The 26,006-nt window shown below is 40.1% G+C and overlaps 1 protein-coding gene across 5 annotated transcripts in view; it reads right to left on the bottom strand.

Moving 5' to 3' along the window:
* PTGER3 (prostaglandin E receptor 3) overlaps positions 1-22,673 on the bottom strand; it is a 217,126-nt gene extending 194,453 nt beyond the window's left edge. For all 5 annotated transcript variants that reach the window (XR_010577805.2, XM_065520241.2, XM_005543036.5 and 2 more), the window contains exon 1: positions 21,538-22,673. Coding sequence is in view for 4 of the 5 variants with exons in the window: in XM_065520241.2 (XP_065376313.1) it covers positions 21,538-22,434 (897 nt within the window). In the remaining variant the exon portion in view is untranslated. The remainder of the gene's footprint in view (positions 1-21,537) is intronic.
* Between the last annotated feature and the right edge of the window lie 3,333 nt (positions 22,674-26,006).

The following is a 26,006-nucleotide window of genomic DNA, read 5'->3' as shown; positions in this document are numbered from 1 at the left end:
TAAGTTGGGGTTATAGAATGAAAGGAGAACCAAGTATTTAAAATAAAATATATTGAATCTATAAGAAGATATTTTATTAACTATTTATCTAATAACATTTATTTAAAAATATAGCCCAAGAAAAAAAAGAAGATATTATGCATATTAACACAGTCTTTAATGAGGATACCATTAAATTTTTAATACTTAGTGTCAAAAGTCCTTTTATTACTGTAAAAGTGTTATATATGATTCTAGCACTGCTTGCTTATAGAAGTTTTACCCAAAAATATAAGACCATATCTTATACTTAACATCTGAAGAAAAATAATAACAAAACAGCAACTAATGCTTATATTATACTTACTATAAGAGACTATGCATATCGGTGAGGTGAGTGGGTTGCAGGAATGTCTTCAATGCTGCTACTTGGTAGCCCCAAGAGGAGAGAAAGTCACCAGAAATATTTGGTTGCAACTTTTTCCCTTCACAAGAGTCAAGCAGCAAAATTGTGGGTGAAGCCCAGTTAACATGGCTCTCTTTGGAAAGGTTGAGGCATTGAAGGCCAAACTTCCTGTCATGATTAGGAAATCACAGACTGTTCTTAATGTTACAGAAAAAGCAATGCTATTGTGTGACACTTTCAGCTCCTTGAGTTGTGAATCTGGCATTGTGTGATTAATCAGCTCTTGCTTATATTATAATAAATATTTAAAATATCCCTCAGAATCTGAGATAACACATCAGTAACAGTTTCATTTAGCACTTGCAAAATTCCCTGCCAGAGTTAGGCTTGTACTCAGTATTGGCATCAGGAACTTCCTAACATTATATTCATTCATTTTCCTTTTCCCAACACAAAACACACCCTGGCTAAATGTACCAGCTTTCTTTACAGCTAACTCTCGTCCTGTTGACTGTAAATGGGGACTGAGTAATACTCACAGTCCCTGACTTATATAAGTGCTATGTAAGTACTACTTGCTGTTTTGCTATTATTTGGATGTTATGTATTACAAACGGAAGCAACACATAGGTGGCAGCTGAAAACCAGCAAGTGCCATGCGACATTCATATTACTCATTGTAAACTTTAGTTTCCAAAACTTATGAAAAAAATGTTTCTTTTCTTTTTCAGGAAATCAGACTTTAAAATCTAACTTAAATAATGGTTAGCACTTACAATTTTATACCAGGTTTGAAGGAAGTTTGAATAAGACACAATTTGTATTGTATGCGATGCAGGAAAATGGAAAACTATAATGTGTTCATCTTCTATGTTTACCCCCTTACGCTGCTTTTGTCTCATCTATTGATTTATTTGGATTAATACTGTATTATTACTAATATTATATTATTTAGATTAATACTATATTATTATTTACTTTGCTGTTGGACTTTGGTCATGGACATGGCTGGTGGACATGGCTTCAAAAATATGTTACTATTATAATGTTTCTAAGAATAAATTAGATAGATGGTAAAAATGGACCCCCACCTTTTATTATTAATATCCCAATTTTGGATAACTTTTTCTCTATATTCTGGGTTGGTCCAACAGCAAAGTAAATAATAACAAGAAGGAAGCAAATATGAGGAAGAAATCTGTTCCTACCATGACTCAAATGCTTAACTCTATGAGGATCACAGGCTCCCAAGCTCCTATAAAAAGATAAACAGATCCCAACTCCATTGACTCCCTCTGTCCTTAACGTGTGAGCCCAATGAAAGCAATTCTTACTGCACTACTTGCCTTTCTAGGGAAGATCTTAAACAAGCAATAATAAAACAGTTCCTACAACTATCATAGGGAAAATGCTTTTGGTGAATTCACCTACAATCCTATATTTGATGTAAGTTTCTTTTGTTATTATTTTTTTTAAGAGACCGGGTTTCACTGTCACCCAGGCTGGAGTGTAGTAACACCATCATAATTTACTCACTGTAGCCTCAAACTCCTGGGCTCAAGGGTTCCTCCCTAGTAGCTAGGACTACAGGCATGTGCCACTAAGCCAGGTTAATTTTTTTCTTTTTAAATTTTTGTAGAGACAGGCATCTCCCTACATTGCTCAGGCTGGTCTTGAACTCCTAGCCTCAAGTGATTCTCCTGCCTTGGCCTCCCAAAGCACTGGAATTAAAAACAAAAGATTTTATGCCACTTCACCAAGCCAAAGTAGATATTTTCAAGAATAGTTTTGCAGGAACTGGCAAATAGATCTATTGAGACTTGGAACTATCCGGTTCCCCATCCCATTTAACCAGAACAGCTCTGTTTTCATCTATTTCTCTAAAAAGACGTATTGACATAGTTCCCCCGGTTAGAACAATTGGAAAATCTTCAGTCTAACGCAGCACTATCCAAAAGAAATGTAATTCAAGCCACAAATCTGCAGCACATGTATGCTTTTGCATTTTCTAGTAGCCAGATTTATTTTAAAAGTAAAAAGAAACATTTTGAATTTTAATTTATCCGATATATCTGAAATGTTACATCAGCATGTAGTGAATATAAAAATTATTAATGCAATATTTTACATTTTACCTTTTGTATTTAATCTTAAAACTCTGCTGTGTAGTTTACATTTAAAGTATCTCAATTTGTATTAATCACATTTTAAGAGGCAAATAACCATATGAGGCTAGTGGCTACTATGCTGTATAGATGAAACTTCAGTGCTTTATTCTTTTTGAGGGTTTCCCACCTTCATTCTGTCAATTAAACTGCATAGGTATCATCAGTGCAGCGTCCACTATTGGTCACTTACTCAGCGTCCATTCTTCCATCTCCCCTGCTCATCGGCATAGTTATTTTCATTGAATCCTAGGTGCTTCAGGGCTGACCCCATCCCTAGCTACAGGAATGTGCCAGGGTTAGGGATGATCATGTGACCCCATACTAGCTAATGAGATCCAACAGTTTCCTCATTTTTAAAAGAAAGTAATAGAAAAACACAGTTTCTCTCTCCTGCTAGAAGTTAACCAGGAAGCACGTACTGGCATCTCTACTACCACTTGCAGAGAACAAGCCATAGGATGAGGCCAATATTGTACTGCGAAAGAGAGATGGGGCAAACCTTGGTCCTAGAGGATGATGCTGAGCTCTGGGATTAACCAACTCTGAAGGCTGCCCTAACTTTGGATTTGTTATGTTTTTTTTTTTTCCCCCCCAAACCACTATATTACATCATCTTCAATAATGACTGAGGGCAACATGAATATAGTGAGACTCCTGAGCATCTTTTGCAGTATTATGTTTTTTCCTTTGTTTTTTATTTTTTACTATGTTTCCCTATTGTTGCTGAAATTCCTCATGTTTAATTGTTATCCCCAGGGCACCTTTCCAAATATCTGTTTCATTTTTTCCGTCTTCAAACACCAGGCATTAGAGCAACTGTTTTCTTGTGCTTCTTCCCATTGCTTCCAATTAACTTCTCTCTTCCATTATAAAAACAATGTTGTCTCTCTTATAATTGTCTACCCTAAAGGTATGTTTAAATCTTCCCTAGAATTTTTATTACTAACAACAAAGTGGAAACAATAAAAGAATAAAGAAAAACGTGTACTATTATCTTAAATACTAACAAATTTTACTGTATTAATAGTACCCATGATTCATTAGATTCAAGTTGGATTAATGGCTTTAGAATGAAAAAGATTTGAGTTTGATTCACTCAACACTATTTATCATCTGTGGCCTTAAAGCTAGTTGCGTACTCAGCTAGTGAAAAAGTAAAATAAAATAAAATAAAATAAAAAACAGGAATTAATGTCACTTACATTTCAAGATTTATGTGAAGATTAAAAAGCATCTAATATATGTAAAACTTTTAAAGCTAGGATTCATACCTTGATCTTCTTATTCCTAATCTAGTGTCCTTTTCACTTAATTACACTTCCCTTCTTCATTCATTCCACAATCATTTATTGAGTGATTGCTTTGGGACAGGAAGATTTATTGACAAGGCAAGATCTCTGCTTTTAAGCAGTTTATAATTTAAACTGAATCAGACAAATAGATATTAACAAGAGGGAGGCCATAAAGCTTAGTGGCTAATTACATAGGCAATAAAATCAGGCAGATCTGGATTTGACCCCAGGAAAGTTACTTAACATCTCAAAACCAGTTTCCTATTCTGAAAACGAAGATGACAGGATCTCCTCAAGTTGTCATCAATAGAACAAAATGAAATTATATCTGTGAAATACAATGCACATGAATTATAAAATAAGCATTTGTCTGTTGAGGCCAATCATCCTCATTGTCATAATTATAACTGCGCATAATTAAGTGTAAAGGTATGCACAGGCACTATGGAGTAAAGAGGAAGGGCATTTAAATTAGTTTCTATGACCGGGTGTGGTGGCTCACACCTGTAATCCCAGTACTTTGGGAGGCCTGGGTGGGAAGATCACTTGAGGTCAGGAGTTCTAGACCAGCCTGGCCAACATGGTGAAACCCCATCTGTACTAAACATACAAAAATTAGCTGGGTGTGGTGGCAAACGCCTGTAATCCCAGCTGCTCTGGAGGCTGAAGCAGGAGAATCACCTGAACCTGGGAGATGGAGGTTGCACTGAGCCGAGATCACGCCAATGCACTCCAGCCTGGGTGACAGAGTGAGACTCCATCTCAAATAAATAATAATAATAATAAAATAAATAAATAAGTAAATAAGTTTCTAGGTTCAGAGGAACTCCTGTCTCCCAAAACAGCAGATACTTTGTAGGTATTTGAGACAAAGTCCGTATTTCTGAGTGTGAAATTGAGTGAATCATTATAAGAGTTACAAACTGATTTTTATCACTGAAGGTAAGGATGTTGGGGTAGGGATGGAAAAAATGGTACGGTGGTGAATGCGGCCGAATCCAAGATCTTGAGGACTAAGGAATCTGAAGCCTTTTAATCTGGGTGAGAGGCTACTACAGTAACATGCCTGAATTCCATGTTAGAGAGTCACCGTGGTCACACTGAGGTTCTCTAAGGCTCTTTCTCTTTTCCATAATTACAAGCAAAAAAAGATGAAAGCAGGTTTGCAAGAATCCCAATCGCACTGGATCATACTGGAGGCTTTAGAGCTGTCAAAACAAAGTTTCTAATTTTGACTGTGGTCAAACACTTTCCCACCAAGCAAGAAGAACTCAATATACAGTTTTATTTGTTTTATAAATAGTTTAGTGAAAAGAATAATATATGTGACTTGTACTAGCTGAAAAATGTTTGCCTAGTAAAACTTTATCACTGAATGTGAATGCTGTAAGCCTAAAAGACACACAGAAGTAAATAAAATTGATGCCACACCTTTACAAAAAACACCTCCTAAATTGCAGGTATCATGGTGAATGGAATCATTTAACAAGTTACTGTCAGACAAGTGAAAGCTCCTGTCACCTTCTACAGGGATTTTCAGAATATGTTCCCTAGATACTCAAGCTTCTGCAAAGGTCAATCAGTTGATGAATCAATAGATATTCTACAGGAAATCATCACCATAATTATATGACCCAGATCATTTCTGTGATTTTTTTTTATTATTCTCAATCCATCTGTTCTCTTTTGTACAATATTTTCAATGAAATGACTTGAAAATATTTTTATAAACTAATAAGAAAGAGAAAAACAATGTGACACATAGCATTATAGCATAAAAAAGCCTAAGATCTACCCATTACTAGGAGTATGATTAGGGAAAGTTATCAAATCTTTTCTGTCTTATCATTTGCAACTGAAACATGGGAATGAAAAGTAACAAACTCAAAAATTGTTGTGAAGGTTAAATTAGATAACATATGGAAAGGGTAATTGTCAAATATGTACCTGCACATAATAGGCATTCAGTAAATAGAAGTCCTTTTATTTTTTGTGGCTCTCTTCACTTTGCGCTCCACCAGTCTCACTGCTACCCCAATTTCCCAACAGATACGTGGCAAGAAAACACACACACACACATGCACACACACACGTGCACACACGTGCACATGTGAACACGGCTTCAAAAATATGTTACTGTTATAAAGTTTCTAAGAATAAATTAGATAGATGGTAAAAATGAACCTCCACCTTTTATTATTAATATCCCAGTTTTGGATAACCGTTTCTTTGTATTCTGGGTGGGAGAGAAATCCCAGCACATATGTCAAAAACCAAGTGCTGGAGGTGCCTGACTCTTCATCCTTTGTTATAACATGGGGGTAAATAACCCAAGCTAGAGCAGTCAGGCTGGCAATAGAAGTTTGAATTTTACAAGCATAACACAAAGAAGAAGGGGGTTTTTAGACATTGGATTCATCACAGTGGCATGCAGCAAACATTTTTCCAGCAGGACTTTGGCTGTGCGGCCTGAAGTTCATCATCAAGAACATCCTGGGTCCTGCCTGTTTTCCAAATCTGACCTGCCAGCTTTCTCTGGACTCTGTGAGCTCCCGAAATCCTTCTACATAGGCCCTTTGCACTTGGAGTCACAGCTGGTTGTCTGCAACCCAGAACCACGTCTAAGGAAGAGGGTAGAATTCTGAAGTCAGAAGACATTCCATGCTTCCTGATATTGATCTGTAGCAAAATTTAATCAGAAATAGATGCTAGAGAAAAGAATTTCAAAATGTTCCCTAATGTCTTTTATAGAGCAAAAGCTAGTATTAAGAAATTTACTTTTGGATCCAGGCAAATCCCTAGTCTATTCTTGGAGAAAATTACTACCATTAAATAAATTCAAAAGTCTGCCGCCCAGCATGTTGGCCGTTAGCACAGCTACTGATTTATAAAGAAAAAGCTGGCTGCCAGATTAACATAAAACCCAGACCACAGCTCATCCTTTATGGAAAAATCAAGAAAGAACTTCTTTTTTCTTCTCTAGTCATCTCCCTATGGTGTTAATGGAGTATTTGTGAGATTTTCATCTTATAATGACACCTCTCATTATACTCTTACTTCTGGACAATTCTCTGAGCCTGAATCTTTCCTCATAGCTTAGAAAACTCATACTAGTCTTTGAAAATGGAACTTTGTCATCTATGACTGTTTCTCGTATTTATAAAACAAAACAATAGAAAAAAATCAATGATGTCTAAACAGTGCTTCAAGATGACGTATTCAGTAAAATATTGTATTATTATTAAAGCAAAATTAAAATCTCACATGTAGACCGCAAATATAAACTTCTTAACTTGAAGCTTTGAAAAAAAGAACACAAGGCCTAGCCAAGGAGCTGCAAAGCTATGGCTTAGGCTGGTTCCTTAGGAGCAGAACCTTGAAGTGGGGATTGTGATACACAGCAAGAAGCTGAAGTTAGCGGCTCAGAAAGAGACAGTCCTGGCTTCAATCTTCTATAAGCCCGCCTCCACTCTTCATGCTCCTGCAGTTTACGTGAATCAAGCAACTCCCCCTACCTGTTTATTTTTATGTATTTTTTTATTTGCGTAAGCTAGTTTGCACTAGTTTTCAGTCATTTGCAGCCAAACAATCCTGATTTTAAAAGTAGGGAGTATTAACTTGAGAACTGCTCTCCGTGTAGGAGAAAAAGAGGCCAACAATAACCAGAGCCCATTTAAAAAGAACAACGACAACAGAAAGTTTCTTCTGAGACCTAGCCTGGAAATCAGCATGCTACAGGTCTTCTGGGGATCACGATTCTTATGACATTCTATTATTTTATAAGCAAACTTTGCTAACTTCTGTGTCTCTATGTGACTGTTCTGATTCACATCTCAGAAAAATGGAAATAACATCTATTAGATCAAATTTACCTCCAAATTCTGTCCCTTCCTAGTTTTGTAAGCTTAGAGCAGTCACTTCCTTCTTGGGGAGCCAAATGGAAAGCCATATGTAGATAGCTGGCCACCTCAAAACCAAAGGCTCGGAGAGGAAGAGAGAGGTTCCATGCCTTGTCAGAGTCATAGGACAGGGATTAGAGAAATTTCAAAATGTCTGGTAAACTCTGTCTCCAAAACGCTATGTGAATATGTGCACTTCTCCACTCCAATCCCAGTTGTCACCGCCTCTTACCTGGATGACTTCAACAGCCTTTTACCTGGTTTCCCTGCTCCCACTCATACCTTTCTGCAATCCAGCTCCACACAGCTGCCAGAAGGATGCTTCTGGTTTTATTCTGGCACACTGCTTCCTTTCCTTCATGGTATTTATCACAATCACCGGACTTCTAGTTTATTTATTGCCTCTCTCCTTCCACTAGAATGCTAATTCCCTAAGAGCATGAAACTAGCCTAATTTACTGCTATATTTCCGGCACCTAGAACTGTGGCTGACACATTGTATGGGCTCAATAAACAAATATTGATTGCATGCATGGATAAATGAATACTGAATGGTTCTCAGCTTTGTTTCTTTATAGAAAATTAAAGATGGAAAATGCTGCTGCTTTTTTTTTTTTTTTTTTGAGTCAATTTCAAGTTTCTCCAGGCAATCATTTTAAAGACAACACATTCCTTGAGGACAAGGGTCACGTCATTGTGGCACTACCTCACACGCAATCAGTATTCAGTAAGTGTCTCCTAAATAAATTATAAATCCTGGCTCCTCCCTCTGCCACGGTCAAGGTAATTTTTTGTTATTTTTCTGCCTATAAGCTTAGTAGATCTCCTCATTACCTAATAATATAATGCTGCATTAGTAATACCTCTCTGTGTAACTAGCATTAGGTATAGTATTTTTATATTTAAAAATTTTTAAAAACTTTAAAAATGAAAGATGTCTTTAAGTAAATTTAGTATTGTTCTGATGTGTCTGTATCCGGATTCATCTGGCCAACATTTTGATAGGATTTTTTTTTTTTTTTTTTTTTTGAGACGGAGTCTCGCTCTGTCGCCCAGGCTGGAGTGCAGTGGCCGGATCTCAGCTCACTGCAAGCTCCGCCTCCCGAGTTCCCGCCATTCTCCTGCCTCAGCCTCCCGAGTAGCTGGGACTACAGGCGCCCGCCCGCCACCTCGCCCGGCTAGTTTTTTGTGTTTTTTAGTAGAGACGGGGTTTCACCGTGTTAGCCAGGATGGTCTCGATCTCCTGACCTCGTGATCCACCCGTCTCGGCCTCCCAAAGTGCTGGGATTACAGGCTTGAGCCACCGCGCCCGGCCGATAGGATTTCTTTGTAATTTGGTGGAGGTAATATTAGTTTTATCTTATTTTATTTTGAGTGAGAAGAATGTTATTTTAAAACTCATTTATGTGAGTCACCATATTAATAACTACAAAACAATGATTTATACTAGCAGGGAAGACATTGTAGAAACCCAGAATTATTTTTTAGGAATATGGTCATAATTCTGAAGTGGAATATGGGAATCTTTTCTTAAAAATTCCCAACATGTGTATGCTTTCTTGTTCCTAAGTCCAACTGTTAAGTTTTTTAAACCTAATATTTTAATCTAACATTTTTATCGCTAAATTTTCTTTTAAAGTGTTCCTTTTGTCATTTATTGCTTTTCCTGGATTTGACATAACAGGTATTTTATAAGATGACATATATGCTATTTTCTGTTCACATAAATTGAAGTAGCTAAGTCCCTTTATGTCTGCCATATTTACTAACGTACCTGGCACAAAATGCACCAGAATCTAGAGCAGTCCTTTTATATAAATGAACATGAGTTTACATTGCTAATATAATTGTTGATCCACTTAAAACTTGTGCAATAAAGTATGTATGCAGTTACTGAGTTGTCAGCAAAAAATTTAACCTCTTTGTGATAAAACATAATAATAAAATAAAAATGAATTTAGTATTGTTCTAACTAGTCCAAGAGCTAGTATTAGCACCGAAGGGTGGAAGCAAAAGGGAGGACAGTTTCTGACTCACTCAATATAAGGGAAATGAATTTTTCTAATAGAAAGAACAGTTCAAGTTGAATTGGGGTATTCTAAGGCATCATGGCATGGAGGAAACATGGACAAATGAATTCTAAATGGTTCTCAGCTTTGTTTCTTTATTGAAAATTCATTGGCCTTTCAGTCCCAGCCTGTCCACTTAATAGCTCTGCTACCTTGACCAAATCACTCAATTCCTCTCAGTTTTAGTTTTTGTCATTATCAATAACTTTGGCGACAAAAATGCCTATCTCATAGGGTTATTGCAAGAAATTTTTTAAAAACTATGTGTGAGAAAGAGCCTGGCACAATCTTGGCTCTAAGAAAATTCCTAGAGCTCTTGAAAAGTAAAAAATTTCCTATTATTAAGGGTGTTCAACAAAGCATAAACAAAGCTGAAACAATTTCACTAAGAATATTCCAGAAAGATATCAAATATTAGATGAGTTGTTTACCTAAATGGGCTTCGTGAATTCAGGTTTTATAATTCACACTCTCTTATTTTACAAATATAGAACAGTATAGAAAATCAATACAACTTGCCCAAAATGAAATACGAATTCTCATTCCTAATCTTAAGCAACCTACTTAGGTGTTTCTCCCTTTCCCTTCGGTCTCTATTTGACTGTATCTATAGTTCTTGACATTCTCAAAGGTACTTCTACAAAAACAGATCTGCTTACCATTCCCAGCACATCCTGTTCAATGTTTTCTGTGGTGCATTTGCACAGACTCACTGCTGCTTCCCCTCTCTCACAGATTCTAGGCCAAGCTACTTCCCACTCCTCTTTTAAAGCAACATTTAAGGAAGAAAGTTTTTCTTCATATTAATGTCTCTACATCTCCGTCTGTCCTCAGTACTCGAGGGCTCTGATGCTCTACCCATCTAATCCATTAGGCAACCTTAAGTGGTCTCCTTAAAACATAAAGCAGACCAAATCATTCGCCTATAGCTTTCAGTTGTTTTTCATTGTACTTGTGGTAGAAATCTAAACTCCCAAACAAAAATGTCAAGGTTTTGAATTATCTGGCCCTGCCTCCCTCCCTAACCGGCCTTGCAGGCAATCTCTTTTCTACCCACTCTAATCCATCCATCTGGCCTTCTTTCAGTTCCTCCAATGCTTCCAGTATATTCCTACACTGACGCCTTCACATACTGCTCTTTCTTCCTTGAAGTCTTATCTTGTAAGACTCATCATCAGTGACCTTTTTCCCAGAGATGCCCTCCCTAACCCCAATGCACCAATAGATCTTTGACACTCTCCCAAAACATCTTTCTCTTGCCTCCATAAAGTGCTCATTTTTGATGTATAAAAAGGTATGCCAGCATCCATCTGCACTTCTCTGGTCAAGTGGGCAGAGCAAATGACATTGGAGCAGAAGTTTCAGAAGAATTACTTATTTTGGTAAATTTAGAATCATTAGCTTCACATAGTGGAAATTGTGTGGTATGACAAAGGAAAACCCACACAACACCCTGTGGTATAGACTCTGCCGGTCACTTGGGAAGAGGTAGACAGTGCTTCAGGGGCCCAGGACCTTCTGTGAAAGAGGAGACTAAGAAACTGAACCTCTTCTCTCAAGATTTGAAGCTAAGAAACTTGGAGCAGAGTGGATTTGGCCACATCAACTACAGGGAAAAGACATAAAAGCCTTCAAAGCAAACTTATTGAATGGGAAAAACTGGGTGTTGTGGTGCACACCTAATAGTACAACTACTCAGAGGCTGAGGCTGGAGGATCACTTGAGTCAAGTAGTTCAAGGCTGCATTGAGCTATGATCACATCGCTGTACTACAGCCTGGGCAACAGAGCAAGACCCTATCTCAAAATAAAATAAATTAATTAAAAATAAAAAATAAAAGAAAGGGAAAGACACATTTGTCAGGAGATAATCTGAGTACCAGCCAGAGCCTAATGACCCAAGAGGTAAGGCTGATTCTAGAGCAGCATGTGGCCTGAGGTCAGCAGCCCTTTGAGTCCATGTACTCGCTCTAGCAGTGTTTGTGCTCTGGAGAACTGCAGCTGAGCATTACGGCTGGAGTCATAGGTGTGAATTAATGTGCTCCCTAATTATGGAGTCCAAGCACAGACCCAGTACATTTGGGGCCAAGCATGTTCCATTAGGGCCATCATGCTGCAGTGGACCAGCACTGTCCTGCCCACATGAGGCCAATCTCATGTGTGGTAGTAAGGGCAACCACAGTAAGACCCATCAGACTAGTTAAATTTGCTTATTGGAATGACTGATTATCTACTGCCTGTCTACCTTAATAGACTGGAAGCTACATGAAGGAAGACAGCATTCCATTTGGTTTACCCTCGAGGCTACCACCTAGAGCTGCACAGATTGCCTACTGCTCAACTCCAAAGATTGTCATTATCTTACAATATAACGTGAATAGCACTCTCTTGAGCAACGTAACTATTTAACCTGTATAGCTAAATGAATCAGTGCTGGCCACCACCACATTGCCAGAGTGATGAGAGTGGCAGGCACATAACAAGCTCTCAATAAATATTTATAGACTCATTGGATAAAAGAATGTGTGATCTATTTTGTCCATTTGCATACATTTCTCTGCTTCTTCCTAATAAGTCTTTAGGTATTTCCCCCCAAATATCTGAAATAGTATGTCCAATAGGGACCATTTAATCTACTTAGAGCTACAGGAAGTGAGAACTGAAAGGAAGAGTAGAGTCGTTAATCGTTTTATCTTACCGATTAGAAAAGGGAAGTCCGGCAAGATAAAGTGACTTAGATCACATGGCAAGGCCATGACCAGATCCGGGTCTCTCGCCATCTAGTGCCTTGTTCTCTCTGTGGCCCTCACTTGCTTCTTTAATAACTTTCTTCTGTTCTTCTTATGAAGCAGAGAGGAGTCCTCACAAGTCAGGGGTCACTTAATCACTGATGCTACTCTGTGGCTGAGGAGCTGGCTGCTGAGGCATTCTTCTATTTGGGGAAATACGCAAGTGTGTGATCTGCCAGAAGCTCTGACCCAAATAAGGTTGTTGGTAGCAGGACATTTCCAGTGAAATTTCATACATCAAACAGTAATCAGTGCTCCACTTCACTGTCTTGTGAATTTCTTAGAATGAATCTAATCTTTTACAATCATTCTTTCATCTTTTTCAACATTAATCACATACTTCTTTTTTCCAAATTTTTATGAATCACAACAGCAGCATATTCTCAATCATAGAAAATGACATTTATAATGTATTCAGAAAGAGAGACAAAAAGATATACAAATCAAATTTACTTTCAGGATATAACAAAACTTAGTGGAAAGTATATGTTTTAAATTACACTTAATATTTGGGGACCAATTATTGCTTGAAATAAATAGGCTTCCAGTTCCAACATGGCCTTTTGTTTTTGTATTACCAAGAGTTTTTACACAGTAACGGTATTTGGTGGAGAATTTATCTTTTATTTATAATGCACAACTTTCGCCTAAATTAGTAGGTGTTTCCTTTTTTCTAATATAAAGTGGGAATACTCAAGCCTCTTTCATTTCTGCTACAATTTTTCATTTTAGATTGATGATCCTTCAAATATCTATCATAAAATCAGTTCACTAAAATAATATTTGGATTTTAAGTAAGCACCCACATGAGTCACTGAAATGTCCTCCTTAAAAATGTCGTCCCAGAGAATATCTTGGAAGGCCGCTGGATAGGAAAATAACATATTGTGCTATTTGCAGGCTGCAAATAATATTAATGTGTTGTCAGGACCTGGTCAAACTGTGTGAAGCAGTTTACAACTCTCTGATTCACACACTTTGGTCTGATTTAAGACTTGCGTAAATTCAATTCTGGGCTGTCAGTCAGCAGCAGAGGATCTGTTCAGCCCCAACATTTCTAACTGCCTGTGAAAAGATGAAGACAACTAAGGGAGAGACTCTCTCAAGAAATTTGCAGAATGACTTAATCCTAGACAACAGTTAGATGCACAATTAGTTCAACTCAAGATTCCGTAGAACAGGTCTGTGCACATATAGGATAACAGGAAGAAGACCCTGACTGGAAAGAGCTCACACGGGAGGCTGTGGGTGCTAGCAAGACCCACATTTAACTCCAACGCAGAGGAGTGACTGTTCAGGTGGGGAGGGGAACTGCACACTGCAGATGAGTCCTCCCTTTCTCAGGGCCACAGAGCAGAAAAGAGCATTCCAGACCTGTGACAGAGGTCTTCAGGACACAAGGTACTAACTCCTCCCTCGGGTGTAAGGGAAAGGGGAAATGGGATCAGTGTGTTTTGGAGTTAGAGAGCTAACTAGAAGCTGTAAAAGGGAATAGATTACAGGGCTGAGAGAATGCAGAGGAGAGATGGTGGCAGGGGAAGGGAAGGAGGGATGAATTACAATACCTCATAAAAATTTAGGCACCCTGTAATCCCAGCACTTTGGGAGGCTGAGGTGGGCAGATCACGAGGTCAGGAGATCAAGACCATCCTGGCTGACATGGTGAAACCCTGTCTCTACTAAAAATACAAAAAAAGGAGCCAGGCATGGTGGCGGGCGCCTGTAGTCCCAGTTACTCAGGAGGCTGAGGCAGGAGAATGGAATGAACCCGGGAGGCAGAGCTTGCAGTGAGCCGAGAACTGCATTCCAGCCTGGGGAACAGAGTGAGACTCTGTCTCAAAAACAAACAAACAAACAAAGTTAGGCACACTTGGTTTACCATTTTTCTTTCTTTCTGTTTTTGAAAGTTGCCTTCTCTACCACATGTTTTTCCCAGTGAACTCTAACTAATCAAGCTGTGAAACACTACTTGCCTCTTTTCTCCAGTTTGCTAGGAGAAAGGTCTATCTCAACACAACAGTCAATATTACTATCCAGCAAAACATCACAGTGGTATTCCTCATATGGAAGGAATATTCCCAGCTTGCTAAAAGGACTCAGTAATAAAGTATTTTCATAGTATTGTATACTACCCCATTATTTTCACATATGTTAATCTTGTTGGTTTTCATTCTAATGCTGTGAAATGAGCTGGGTAGGCATTTTTATTTCAAGAGAAAGAAAGAAAGAGAGAGAGAAAGAGAGAGAGAAAGAGAGAAAGAAAGAAAGAAAGAAAGAAAGAAAGAAAGAAAGAAAGAAAGAGAGAAAGAAAGAGAGAGAGAGAAAGGAAGGAAGGAAGGAAGGAAAAGAGAGAGAGAGGGGAGGGGAGGGAAGGTGAGGGGAGGAGGGGGAGAAAGGGAGGGAGGGAGGAAGGAAGGCAGGAAGGCAGGAAGGAAGGAAGGAAGGAAGGAAGGAAGGAAAAAAGAAAGAAAGAAAGAGAGAGAGAGAGAGAGAGAGAGAAAGAGAGAGAGAAAGAGGAAGGGAGGGGAGGGGAGGGTTCATGAAAGTATCAAGTGAATTGTCCAAGGCCAAAAACTAATTGCTTATCTATATGGGGCCAGACCCTGTCTTCTGATTTGGTTGCTGAAGTATTCAGTCAAGGCCCGTGCAGTGCCTGTAATGCCACAGCACTTTGGGAGGCAGAGGCGGGCGGATCATAGGAGGACAGGAGTTTGAGACCAAACTGCCCAACATGGTGAAATCCTGTCTCTAGTAAAAAAATACAAAAATTAGCTGGGCAAGTGGTGGCACACACCTGTAATCCCGGCTACTCAGGAGGCTGAGGCACAAGAATCACTTGAACCCAGGAGACAGAAGTTGCAGTGAGCCTGAGATCGTGCCAATGCACTCCAGCCTGGGCAACAGCAAGACTCTGTCTCAAAAGAAAAATAAATGTATTCAGTCAATAAGCACATATTGGGCAGACCTTATGTGGCAAGTAATTATGATAGTTTCTAGGGAAAAAATAATGTGCAAGACAGACACTATACTTGACCTTGGCAGAACTAAAAGAACAGAAAGATAATAAACCAATGTCTCCAATGAAGTGTGACTCAGACTGTGACAGGGAAATGCGGGGTATCATGAGATCAAAATGTCAGGGCACCCAACCATGGCCTAGAGAGGATGAAGGAAGGCTTCGCTAGAAAATGGCTTCTAACTTGAGATCTTAGCCAATCCAAGAGAGGTGGGTGCTTGGCAGATATTGCTGAATGGTTGAGGGGTAAAGTGGCAATGAAAAATGGAGAAAGAAGTGTTCTGTGTAAAGAGAGCATGGTGCAGGAATTCACAGAGAAATTCCACGTTGTATGTATCTCAGTCATATGCCGTCCAACTGTCATTTCTGTATAAGAATCAATTACAGATGTTCCTCAACTTACAACAGGGTTACATCTGGGTAAACTCATTGTCAGTTGAAAATGTTGTAAGTTAAATATATTGTAAGGTCAAAGATGCATTTAATATGTTTAATACACCTAACCTACTGAACATCATAGCTTAGCCTTGCCTACCTTAAACATGCTCAGAACACTTACATTAGCCTACAAGTGGGCAAAATCATCTGGCAACACAGTCCACTTAGAGTATTGGTTGCTTACCTTGTGTTTGCCTGGCTGACTGGGACCTGTGCATTCATCACCAAAAAGTATCATACTGCATATCACTAGCCCGATAAAAGATCGACATTCCAAATTCCAAGTATAGTTTCTACTGAATGTGCATTCCTTTCACACCATCATGAGGTTGAAAAATCGTAGGTCAGAGACTGTACTATGTTTACAGTAAAATGTTGCCATAAACTTAGGGGACAAGATATAAGAGGAACCCCCCTCCAAAATTAGGCTCCTTCATTGGTTACCATCTTTATGAAAGTTGGAATTTTCTAGGGAAAAGGAAGACTTGAGAGATTGTCTATGGCTTCTCAAGAAGCACAGCTGGCAGGAGTTGAAATACAAACTTCCATCCTATCTTTTTGTAAAGCAATTGGAAAAAATGGGAGAGTAAGGATTTGACATGTTACAGTTGTAGATCTTAGCATTGAGAGGCATGAATGAGATAAATGTGGAACACTGGCAGGTTGCAAAAGTGTTACACAGATGTAAAGAGTTTTGGGGGGACTTCCCTGCATTTCTTTACTGCAATGCAAGGGCAGAACTAAAAACTGAAACTTAGCACCCAGTATCCCTCACCTACCACCCCTCTGCACCCTCAGATGAATCATAGTCTGTTACAGATGGCTGTAACATATTCCTGAGCGTTAGTCCCAGAAAACTAAACCTGTGGAAACTTTTATATTTTAGTTGCTGACCTTCACAGCTTGTTCAAAAGAGAAGGGTCAGTGACTCACAATTATATTACAACTTCAGACCATGTGAATTTCTTCAAAGGTGATGGCTTAAGAAGTGTTTAATTCTTGGCTCTTTCTAATAAACTCAAAAGAGTGAAGTCCTCATCTTGTCATTCAGGGACTAACCACCTAAATTTGTTTTCTTGAACATTTTTAAAAACGTAATTCCCATTGATCTAGTGTGCACCCTTTGTTCTCATTGGGCTGGGTTTGCGGACACAGTTGGTCTCAGTCATGAAGTCATGAAGTCAGGTTATGCCAATTCACCTCTTCCTGGAAATCTCCTCTGCCAAATTCAGACTGACTTTTTTTCTGAGAGCCAAAGGCATTAATTACATCTTGTCTTGGATTAGGGTTCTTTAAATATTTCACTCATAAATGTGTAAATTCTGCTTTTCTGAACAGATTATAATATAATCAGTTTTACAATCATAGAATATTTTGTTGACCTTCACACCTTTTTCTTTTCTTTTTTTTTTTTTTTTGAGACGGAGTCTTACTCTGTCGCCCAGGCTGGAGTGCAGTGGCCGGATCTCAGCTCCGCCTCCCGGGTTTACGCCATTCTCCTGCCTCAGCCTCCCGAGTAGCTGGGACTACAGGCGCCCACCACCTCGCCCAGCTAGTTTTTTGTATTTTTTAGTAGAGACGGGGTTTCACTGTGTTAGCCAGGATGGTCTCGATCTCCTGACCTCGTGATCCTCCGGTCTCGGCCTCCCAAAGTGCTGGGATTACAGGCTTGAGCCACCGCGCCCGGCCAACACACCTTTTTCAAAAGAGAAAAACTGTAGAATATTTTTCCTATAATGTGGATTCATAGGTTTAATCACTTTCTCTGAAACAACATCCTGAATATGGCAGAAAGTTAGTGGCAGAAGAGATTAGCAATTGAATAATACTTTTATATGCTACAAAACAACATTTCTGAAAATAATTCACCATACATATCTACCACATGTGGCATATTAAAGGCAAATTTCACTTGTCAAAATGTATCAGTGATTCTTAACTAAAACAAAAAAAATCTTCTTGAACTGAAAATCTCTGTTTGTATTTGTGGATACTGAGCAGGGAATTCACCGGTTCAAGATTAAAGGCAAAAGTTTCTAAGGCTGCTTTTATCCAGTTCCAAGATTGATGATGAGAAACTGTTGCTCATACCTCACTTTTCACAATGTTCATAGCTGGCTTTATATTTACTGTTTTTGAGATAGCTTACAGTATTAGCCACATTCTACCTGTTTGGGAGTGCCAAGTTATAAAAGTACAAAATGTACTCACAGCTTCCTTTGAACAAAATCCTAAGGTTATTCCCATTTCTGGAAATTTAGCTATCATGTCAAACAACTGAGCTATGGTGAGCATCATTCATAAAATATAAAACAATAATGATAAAAGTCAAATAGATTGCATTGCTGAATCAACTGGCTGATTGCAACAGAATGACAATGTGATGTCTTCAATAACCAGTAACTAAAAACTGTAGATCATCTATCATGGTGACATCGTTTTCCACTGTACTCTCTTAATTTCACATTTTATATTGTATTTTGCAAAGTTTCTGAGAAAAAGAAAAAGGAAACAAAGCTTTTATTTAAGGATACATAAGCCTCTATTTAAGTATTTATGTAGTGGGAACTTGTAGCAGTTGGGACATTTTCTTATTATGGTATTTCTGTCCTACCAAGTTTTCCTGCAGTAACAACTGAATATTTGTTATAGTCATGATCCAGGATATACTCAGCGTCCTTTCAAGTACGAAGTTTGGACAATTAGAACAGTATCCTATACCCAACTTAACATATGCTAACAGGAAATCTATACTATACCCATAGTTAGAAAAAACAGTGTTAATCTCATTTAAACACTAATATGCTGAAAATTCAATCCACTAAATTCTAGTGTTTTCGTTCTTACAATTCTCTATTAAGAAAGCAGCTTTGTCAGTTTCTTTTCTTTGAAATAATTCCAACTTTGTACAGTAAATCTTTTTGAAGATATTTGGAGATTTTTTTTTTTTTTTTTTTTTGAGATGGAGTCTTGCTTTGTCACCCGTGCTGGAATGCAGTGGCTCGATCTCGGCTCACGGCAACCTCTGTCTCCCCAGCTTAAGTAATTCTCCTGCCTCAGCCTCCTGAGTAACTGGGATTACAGGCGCATGCCACTATGCCTTGCTAATTTTTGCGTTTTTAGTAGAGGCGGGGTTTGGCCATGTTGGCCAGGATGGTCTTGAACTGCTGACCTCAAATGATCCAGCCACCTCGGCCTCCCAAAGTGCTGGGATTACAGGCATGAGCCACCGCACCCAGCTGATGGAACCATTTTCTTTTAAAAGTTCCAATTTCTCCTAGGCTGGGCACAGTGGCTCATGCCTGTAATCCCAGCACTTTGGGTGGCTGAGGCGGGTGGATCACCTCAGGTCAGGAGTTCGAGACCAGCCTGGCCAACATGGTGAAACCCCATCTCTACTAAAAATACAAAAATTAGCCGGGTGTGGTGGTGGGCACCTGTAATCCCAGTGACTCCAGAGGCTAAGGCAGGAGAATCATTTGCACCTGGGAGGTGGAGGCTGCAGAGAGCTGAGATGTCACCACTGCACTCCAGTCTGGGTGACAGAGCGAGACTCTGTGTCCAAAAATAGAAAAAAAAAAAAATCTCCTTTTTGATATGATCACATGTTGAATTTATTTTGTTTAATGTTTGTATAATTGAATTAATAAAGTGTGCAGTAAAATGCTATAAATCAATTAGTATTATCCGAATGAAAATAAATTGAAATTAAGTAAGACTAGTTTCAAATACAGTCTTTCTTGAAAGAGTGAGTTTGGCCATCCTAAATTACAGTTTTCAAGATTGACCTACTTTCTTTCTGAGGCCACCATACTCATGGTACTAGAATTAAAGTGTCTACATCAAAACCACACTACATGGTTTCTCTTTGACTTAAAAACAAAATACACAAACAGTAAATTATAAGTCTGATTAACTGTGTGGGTATTTTGTTCAATTGATTTAACTGCATTTTTTCCCCTAGGATATAAATCATGTGATACAGCAAACTCAACGATGTGGGGCTCAAATGACACTTGTGAAAAATTCAGATACCCTTTTTTCTTTAAAGTTATATTAATTACCACACTTTAGTAAAGTGTTTACTATTTAGAACTCTTTCTTCCTTCCTAGTTGGCCTCCTGTACACCCCATTCCTGAGTCATAAAAGTAAATACTGTATATCTAAAACTGGTGCTGGTTTTGATAAGCCGTAGTGATGACACCAGCCTGAGTTCCAACTCCTGGAATAAAGAACTGTGACCATACAGCGACTTGTAGGCAGTTAGGTCTCAACATAACTCTCCTTGTCCCCTCATGTCACTGATTTGGAGCCAAGGTTTGTGCGCCAATCTACCAAACCAGGTGAAAGAAATTACATTTCTATTTTCAAATGCAAGGGATTTAAAAGTATATATGGCACACAAAAAAGTCAACGTACTTAATGCCTAATGCCACTGAACTGTACACACAATAATGGTTAAAATACTGAATTGTATGTAATATATTTTACCACAACTAGGAAAAAAAAAAAACTGTATTCACATGTTTCAAAGGTTTTTCACAATTGTGTAATACATATAGTTGGTTATACCTTTGTGACAGTGAGCAAATGGCTCTTTCTGCAACATCTATTAGCCCAGACTCCCCAGGGCCTAAGTAAGCATCCATTCTTCAAGAATAAGTAAACAGCACGTACACATGGACATTTCTAGCTAAAAGCAACACAGACAAAAAACCTCAAAAATATCATGTAAGGTCAAGTGTTGGACAAAGAGCCTTTGCAAACATCCCTTGCTCCTTTGCATTGCTCTGGTGTGAGGAGCTAGGACATGGGAAACCTCTACCTCCTCTCTCAGGATTAGCAAACCCTGCTTGATTGCTACAAGGGTAAGTAAATGCTGGCCTGCTGGGTTTCCGGATCCCACTGACTATGGTTCAGGCACTCCTAGAGAGCCAAGCACCATGCCGAAGGGCTGAGGAGGAAACTCGCATCTTTCGTTCTCCTACATCATCAAAAATAAACCTTGAAGGCTGCTCATACGTCGCAGGAGGGCTGTGACTGTCTGGGGTTGCAGACTGAAAATCTCATTAACGTGAGAGAGGTATTTGAAATAAAGAAAACCCTCACAGTATCAGGCTGCAGTTATCATAGCCATTCTGCTCTTGATGCACCCAGGACAAACCTCTATCTCTGCATATGTGTCATTTCAGTGACATATCCTATCTCCTCCCCGACTAGAATGTGAACAGCCCTGTGATCTCGATGTGCTCATAACCAGCGCGTAATGCGAATCCTGGCTCTTCGAAGGCGCTCAGCTAAGTGAGGAGCTCAACTCTGAAGCTGTAACCAAGACGGCGCGGATAGGAGGAGAGGACACTCCAGCGCTCTGCGGTTGCAAACACACCCCTGCAGGTGCTGCCACTTAGCACTTAGAAAAGCCTTACGTTCCCGCTTACTCGCACACACATCCTGACTTTCCCCAACCCTGGAACTACCTACCAGTAGCGGAGACCAGCAGACTGACAGCACGCACATGATCCCCATGAGCTGAATGGCCGTCTCGGTCGTGATGCGGCCCCACTGGGCACTGGACTGAGATGCCGTGGCCTTGGCCCGGCAGCGGGACACCAGGGCCTTAATGGTGGCCAGGTTGCAGGCAAAGGTGACTGTCAGCGCCAAGAGCCCCAGGAAGGCAAAGGCAGAGGCGAAGAAAAGGTTGCCCCAGTTATGCGAAGAGCTAGTCCCGTTGCCCCCTCGCCCGGTGCTGATGAAGCACCACGTCCCGGGCCACTGGACGGTGTACTGGCCCACGCCCAGCACCGGCAGCAGGGCGAAGGCGAGCACGGCCAGCCACACGCCGAGTAGCACAGCGCGGGTGGCACGCGTCTTCATGTGGCTCGCGTACCAGTGCGGCGCCCTGATGGCCAGCGCCCGCTCGACGGCCATGGCGCTGGCGATGAACAGCGAGGAGAGCCCGAAAACAGTCATGGTCAGTCCGAAGAAGGTGCAGAGCCGCCCCGACGGGTCGAGCTGCTCCCAACGCTGCTTGGACAGGTACACGACGATGACCACCGGGGTGGTGAGAAGCTGCCCGACCAGGTCGGTGAGCGCCAGCCAGCCGATGCACAGCAGGAACGACTTCTTGCGCTTGCTCTCCCGGCGCCGGTAGCTGCGCGACACTAGCAGCATGGCCAGTGCGTTGCCCACGAAACCGGTGAGCAGCATGGTGATCGGGAAGGCTACGGACACCGATCCGCAATCCTCGCCGGATCCTGGAGGGCGCGTGAGGTTGCCCCGCGCCTCGGCGGAACGCTCGGGCGCCCACATGCCTGTGTATGAGTGATTGAGGCGGGTGCAGAAGGGGGCACCCCCTCCGTAGCCCCGGGTCTCCTTCATGTTGGCTTCGAGGTGAGGAGGGGATAGCGTCCAGAGAGCCGCAGCGGGAGGGGGCAGACGCGGCGCGGGCGGCGGCGGAGGTCGGCGGCTACCGCGGCTGTTGCTGGGCTGCCCTCCATGGTGCGGGGCGCAGCCGCCGCCCTATGCCGCTACTGGGACCGCGGCCGCGGCGGCGCCAGGGCTCACTGGCCCCGGAGGCAGCCGCGCCTTCCTCTCCGGGAAACCTCTGGCTCCGAGGCGCGCCGAGGTGCCGAGTCCCCTCTATAAGGCCAAGGGGGCGGGGCGCCCGTGGGTGTGGACAGAACCGAGGTGGGAGGAGGGTGCAAAGCAACTGAGCGCCTCTCTTGGCTGTTGCCTATCCTGATCGCCTGAGTTGGGAAACCCCAGACCGGCTCCTCTGAAACGCCTCTGGGCCGAACCCAGAGCCCACTGGGCGCCTCCTCCAGTTCTCCGCCAGAGTGTCAGTAGGCTGCAAGCAGCTAATAAGTCGCACCGGGCTTGCGGACCCCAGTCAAGCTGCCGAGGCGCACCTGAGCGCTCGCTCGCCTGCTTCTTCAACAACAAACGCTCCTGCAGGGACGGGATCCTTGTCCTGAAGTCCTTTAGTAACTCCGGTAAAGTGAAAATCGGCTGTCTTTAAGCAATCCCCACAAGCCTTTGCATAGCTGATCGTTAACTTTTTTCCTTTCTGCTTTGAGACTCTAGAGTGATTATAAAAAGGCCAAGGTGTCCTGTCCCCTGGGGTGCCGCTGAAAACTATAAAATTACTAGACAGTGCCTGCAGACTTAAGGGAGTAGACACAGGAAAACAAATACATCGGATGGTTGAATTCCAAGACCAATAAATCCCAACTACTACCCCTCGCCTAATCCTGCCCGCTCCCCTCCCCACCACCCAACAAATAAGTCAGCTATGGCAAAAGTGGCTACAGGAAGGTGGCATCAATTTGCGTATCTGAGGTAGTGAAATCAGCTGCTACCAGCCTATGGGAGTGAGAGGGGAGCAGAGGAGAAAGGTATTCCTCACAAAGCCTCCAACCATCCTTCTTATCTTCATGCAATAAGAACTAGAAAAGGTATTTAGATGTTAGGAAGGCCTTAATCTATATGGAAACTTTGCCTTTGAAATAATAAACATTGAATGAAAATAGGCATACTTGCTTGCCTCGTAACATCTTTCAGTAAGCCAATATTTTGTGTATTTCTCACAAACATTTCTCATTTTATCACAGAAATCCTCCAAGGTACTATTGCTATTACTATTCCCCTTAAAGGTGGGGTCACTGAGGCCCCATGAAGTTAAAGAATGTTCCTGAAGTCTCTCAGCAATTCTCAAGTCCCATCTTATTTGAAGCATGTACTCCTGACAGGGGTCCCATAACTGCTCTCAGCAGATGAATATTAACAGTGAGGTCATTTCCCCCTAATCTTGGGAAAGTCTTGTGTTTTTTGTTTTGTTTTTTGCCTTTTCACACTGGCTAAGAAATGAAAAGATTTTTAAAAATAATTGCAAAGTTCATTTTTCCTCATATGTAAGAAATTAGAGTTAATCGTATAGCACTATAAAGACCATTATTCTGATTGACACAGATCGACTTTCAGAACAAGCCCAATCAGTTTTGCCTTTCCTAGCTTAGCTGATGTTCTGTATGTGTGTTCTTAACTTTTAAATTGCTGTTAAGAGGTAAGAATGGGATATGTCCCTCTGCATGCTTTCTCGATGGTCTTGATTCTGTATGAGAGTTTGAAAACATATCACTATAACATTATATGTTTTTTAAAGAAGGCAAAGCAAGAATGCAATTTAAATTCCATTCTAATAACATGCATTAATCACAACATGAATTTCATTTTGTGTTTTGCTGTTATTTAAAAATGTTTTGCACTTTTGCATTTTATTGACTAAAATGTCACATTTACAATGGGAACAACAGCTAGGAAGGGTGAAATGATTTAATTCTAAAATCTTCTCCAAACTTTTGTCTTATTATTCTGAATTAATCTCAAACCTGTATTTGGGATAGTATTTTTCTAGCCTAGTATTTGAAAATAAAATAATATTTGAGGTTATTCTTAGACAAAGCTTTATCCAAAGCATTTGGATGAAAGTGGCTATCAAATTTATACCTTCTGCAGTTAGTAAAATTCTAGTGTAATTCAATGTTTAAAATTTAAGACCATTACACCATTCGCACAGCAAACGAAGCAAAGCTTATCTTGTTCCAGTTATATCAAAAACTATTCTTATTTTCATTTACAAATATTTGCCTTCTTTGAAACTTTTACTTCTCCCTCTGAAGTCCTTGCTGTAGCCAATTGGACTTGATAAGCATGGTAAGTACCAGGGTATGTATTAGTAAAGAATTGTTAGTCTCTTACTAACCTCTACAGCAATCAACAAAATGTGTTGCATTTCAGATAATTTGGGTAACATTTCTCTTCTTTCAGCATTTCGCTTCATCCTATATTGTCTGCCTTTAGCTATTCACTTGTAAACAAGTTACTGTGAGGGTTTGTGGAGTAACAGTGTGAAGCTGGCAGTTGGATTCTGGTTGGTACTTTCTGGACAGTTACTACAGCTATAGTGTGAATTGTGTTGGTCTGAAACAACACTGCCCCCTGGTGACCAAAAGGCTAATAACATGCTTTATGCTGTTTTAAAGAGAATTTCCAAAGGGTCAATGGATGCTTTGCTTAGGGGATCTCTGATTTCTTTTCTAGAGATCTACTTATCAGTACATAATTGTGGTCACTTTGTTTTCCTTTGAGGTTACAAATTGGCAATTTTGTTTAACAGTCAATAAACCGGTAGAGGATTAAACCGAAAGACCAGATATTCATTTTTTAAAATTTAAAGTATATATTCACCTATTATGTTTTCAATGAAATTCTACCCTGGATATGTTTTAAATTCACAAATTACTTAATTGTACCCCTTTTGTACCTTACAGTTTAAAATGTGTAATGTTTACCTGGTGATGAATAGCTATGTTCAATGGCAATGACAGATATGTCAATATTTAGCTAGTGATGATGAATTTATTTTGCTATTTACTTCTATTAAACATATATTTAAAAATCTTATATATGGACACAAAATAAGATTAATAACTGGTCACATGATCAACGCTTGATTGCCTCACTATGGATGGAGACTATCTGAAAGTCTTTCTTCATGGAGCCAACCAGTAATTTTAGTTTATATTTTAGTCATTCATTCATTCAATAACTATTCATTGAGCACCCAATCTATGTCAGACACTGTTTCAGTCATTAGGGATAACAAAGCAATACATAACAGTCCCTACATCTATGGGGTTTATATTTTAGTGCAAAATTACTGAATTTAAGTGCCAAATAACAGAAGAAAGAACACTGATCCCATGGCTTTTATCTTCTCAGAATGATTGCCATGGAAGTACAATGCAACATAGACTTAACATTTAAACATCAATCAATATAATTACTGTGTCAAAATAAGAGCAATGCTTAGAAGTCTTTGCTAAATCAAATATCTGGATATACTCGAGTCCCTTGCTATGACTGCCTTTTCTCCTGTCTTTTCTTCCTAT

This window comes from Macaca fascicularis, chromosome 1 (assembly GCF_037993035.2).
Source record: "Macaca fascicularis isolate 582-1 chromosome 1, T2T-MFA8v1.1".
NCBI lineage: Eukaryota > Metazoa > Chordata > Mammalia > Primates > Cercopithecidae > Macaca > Macaca fascicularis.
Note: the sequence above shows the minus strand (reverse complement) of the source record. Positions and strands in the feature narration are given on the sequence as shown.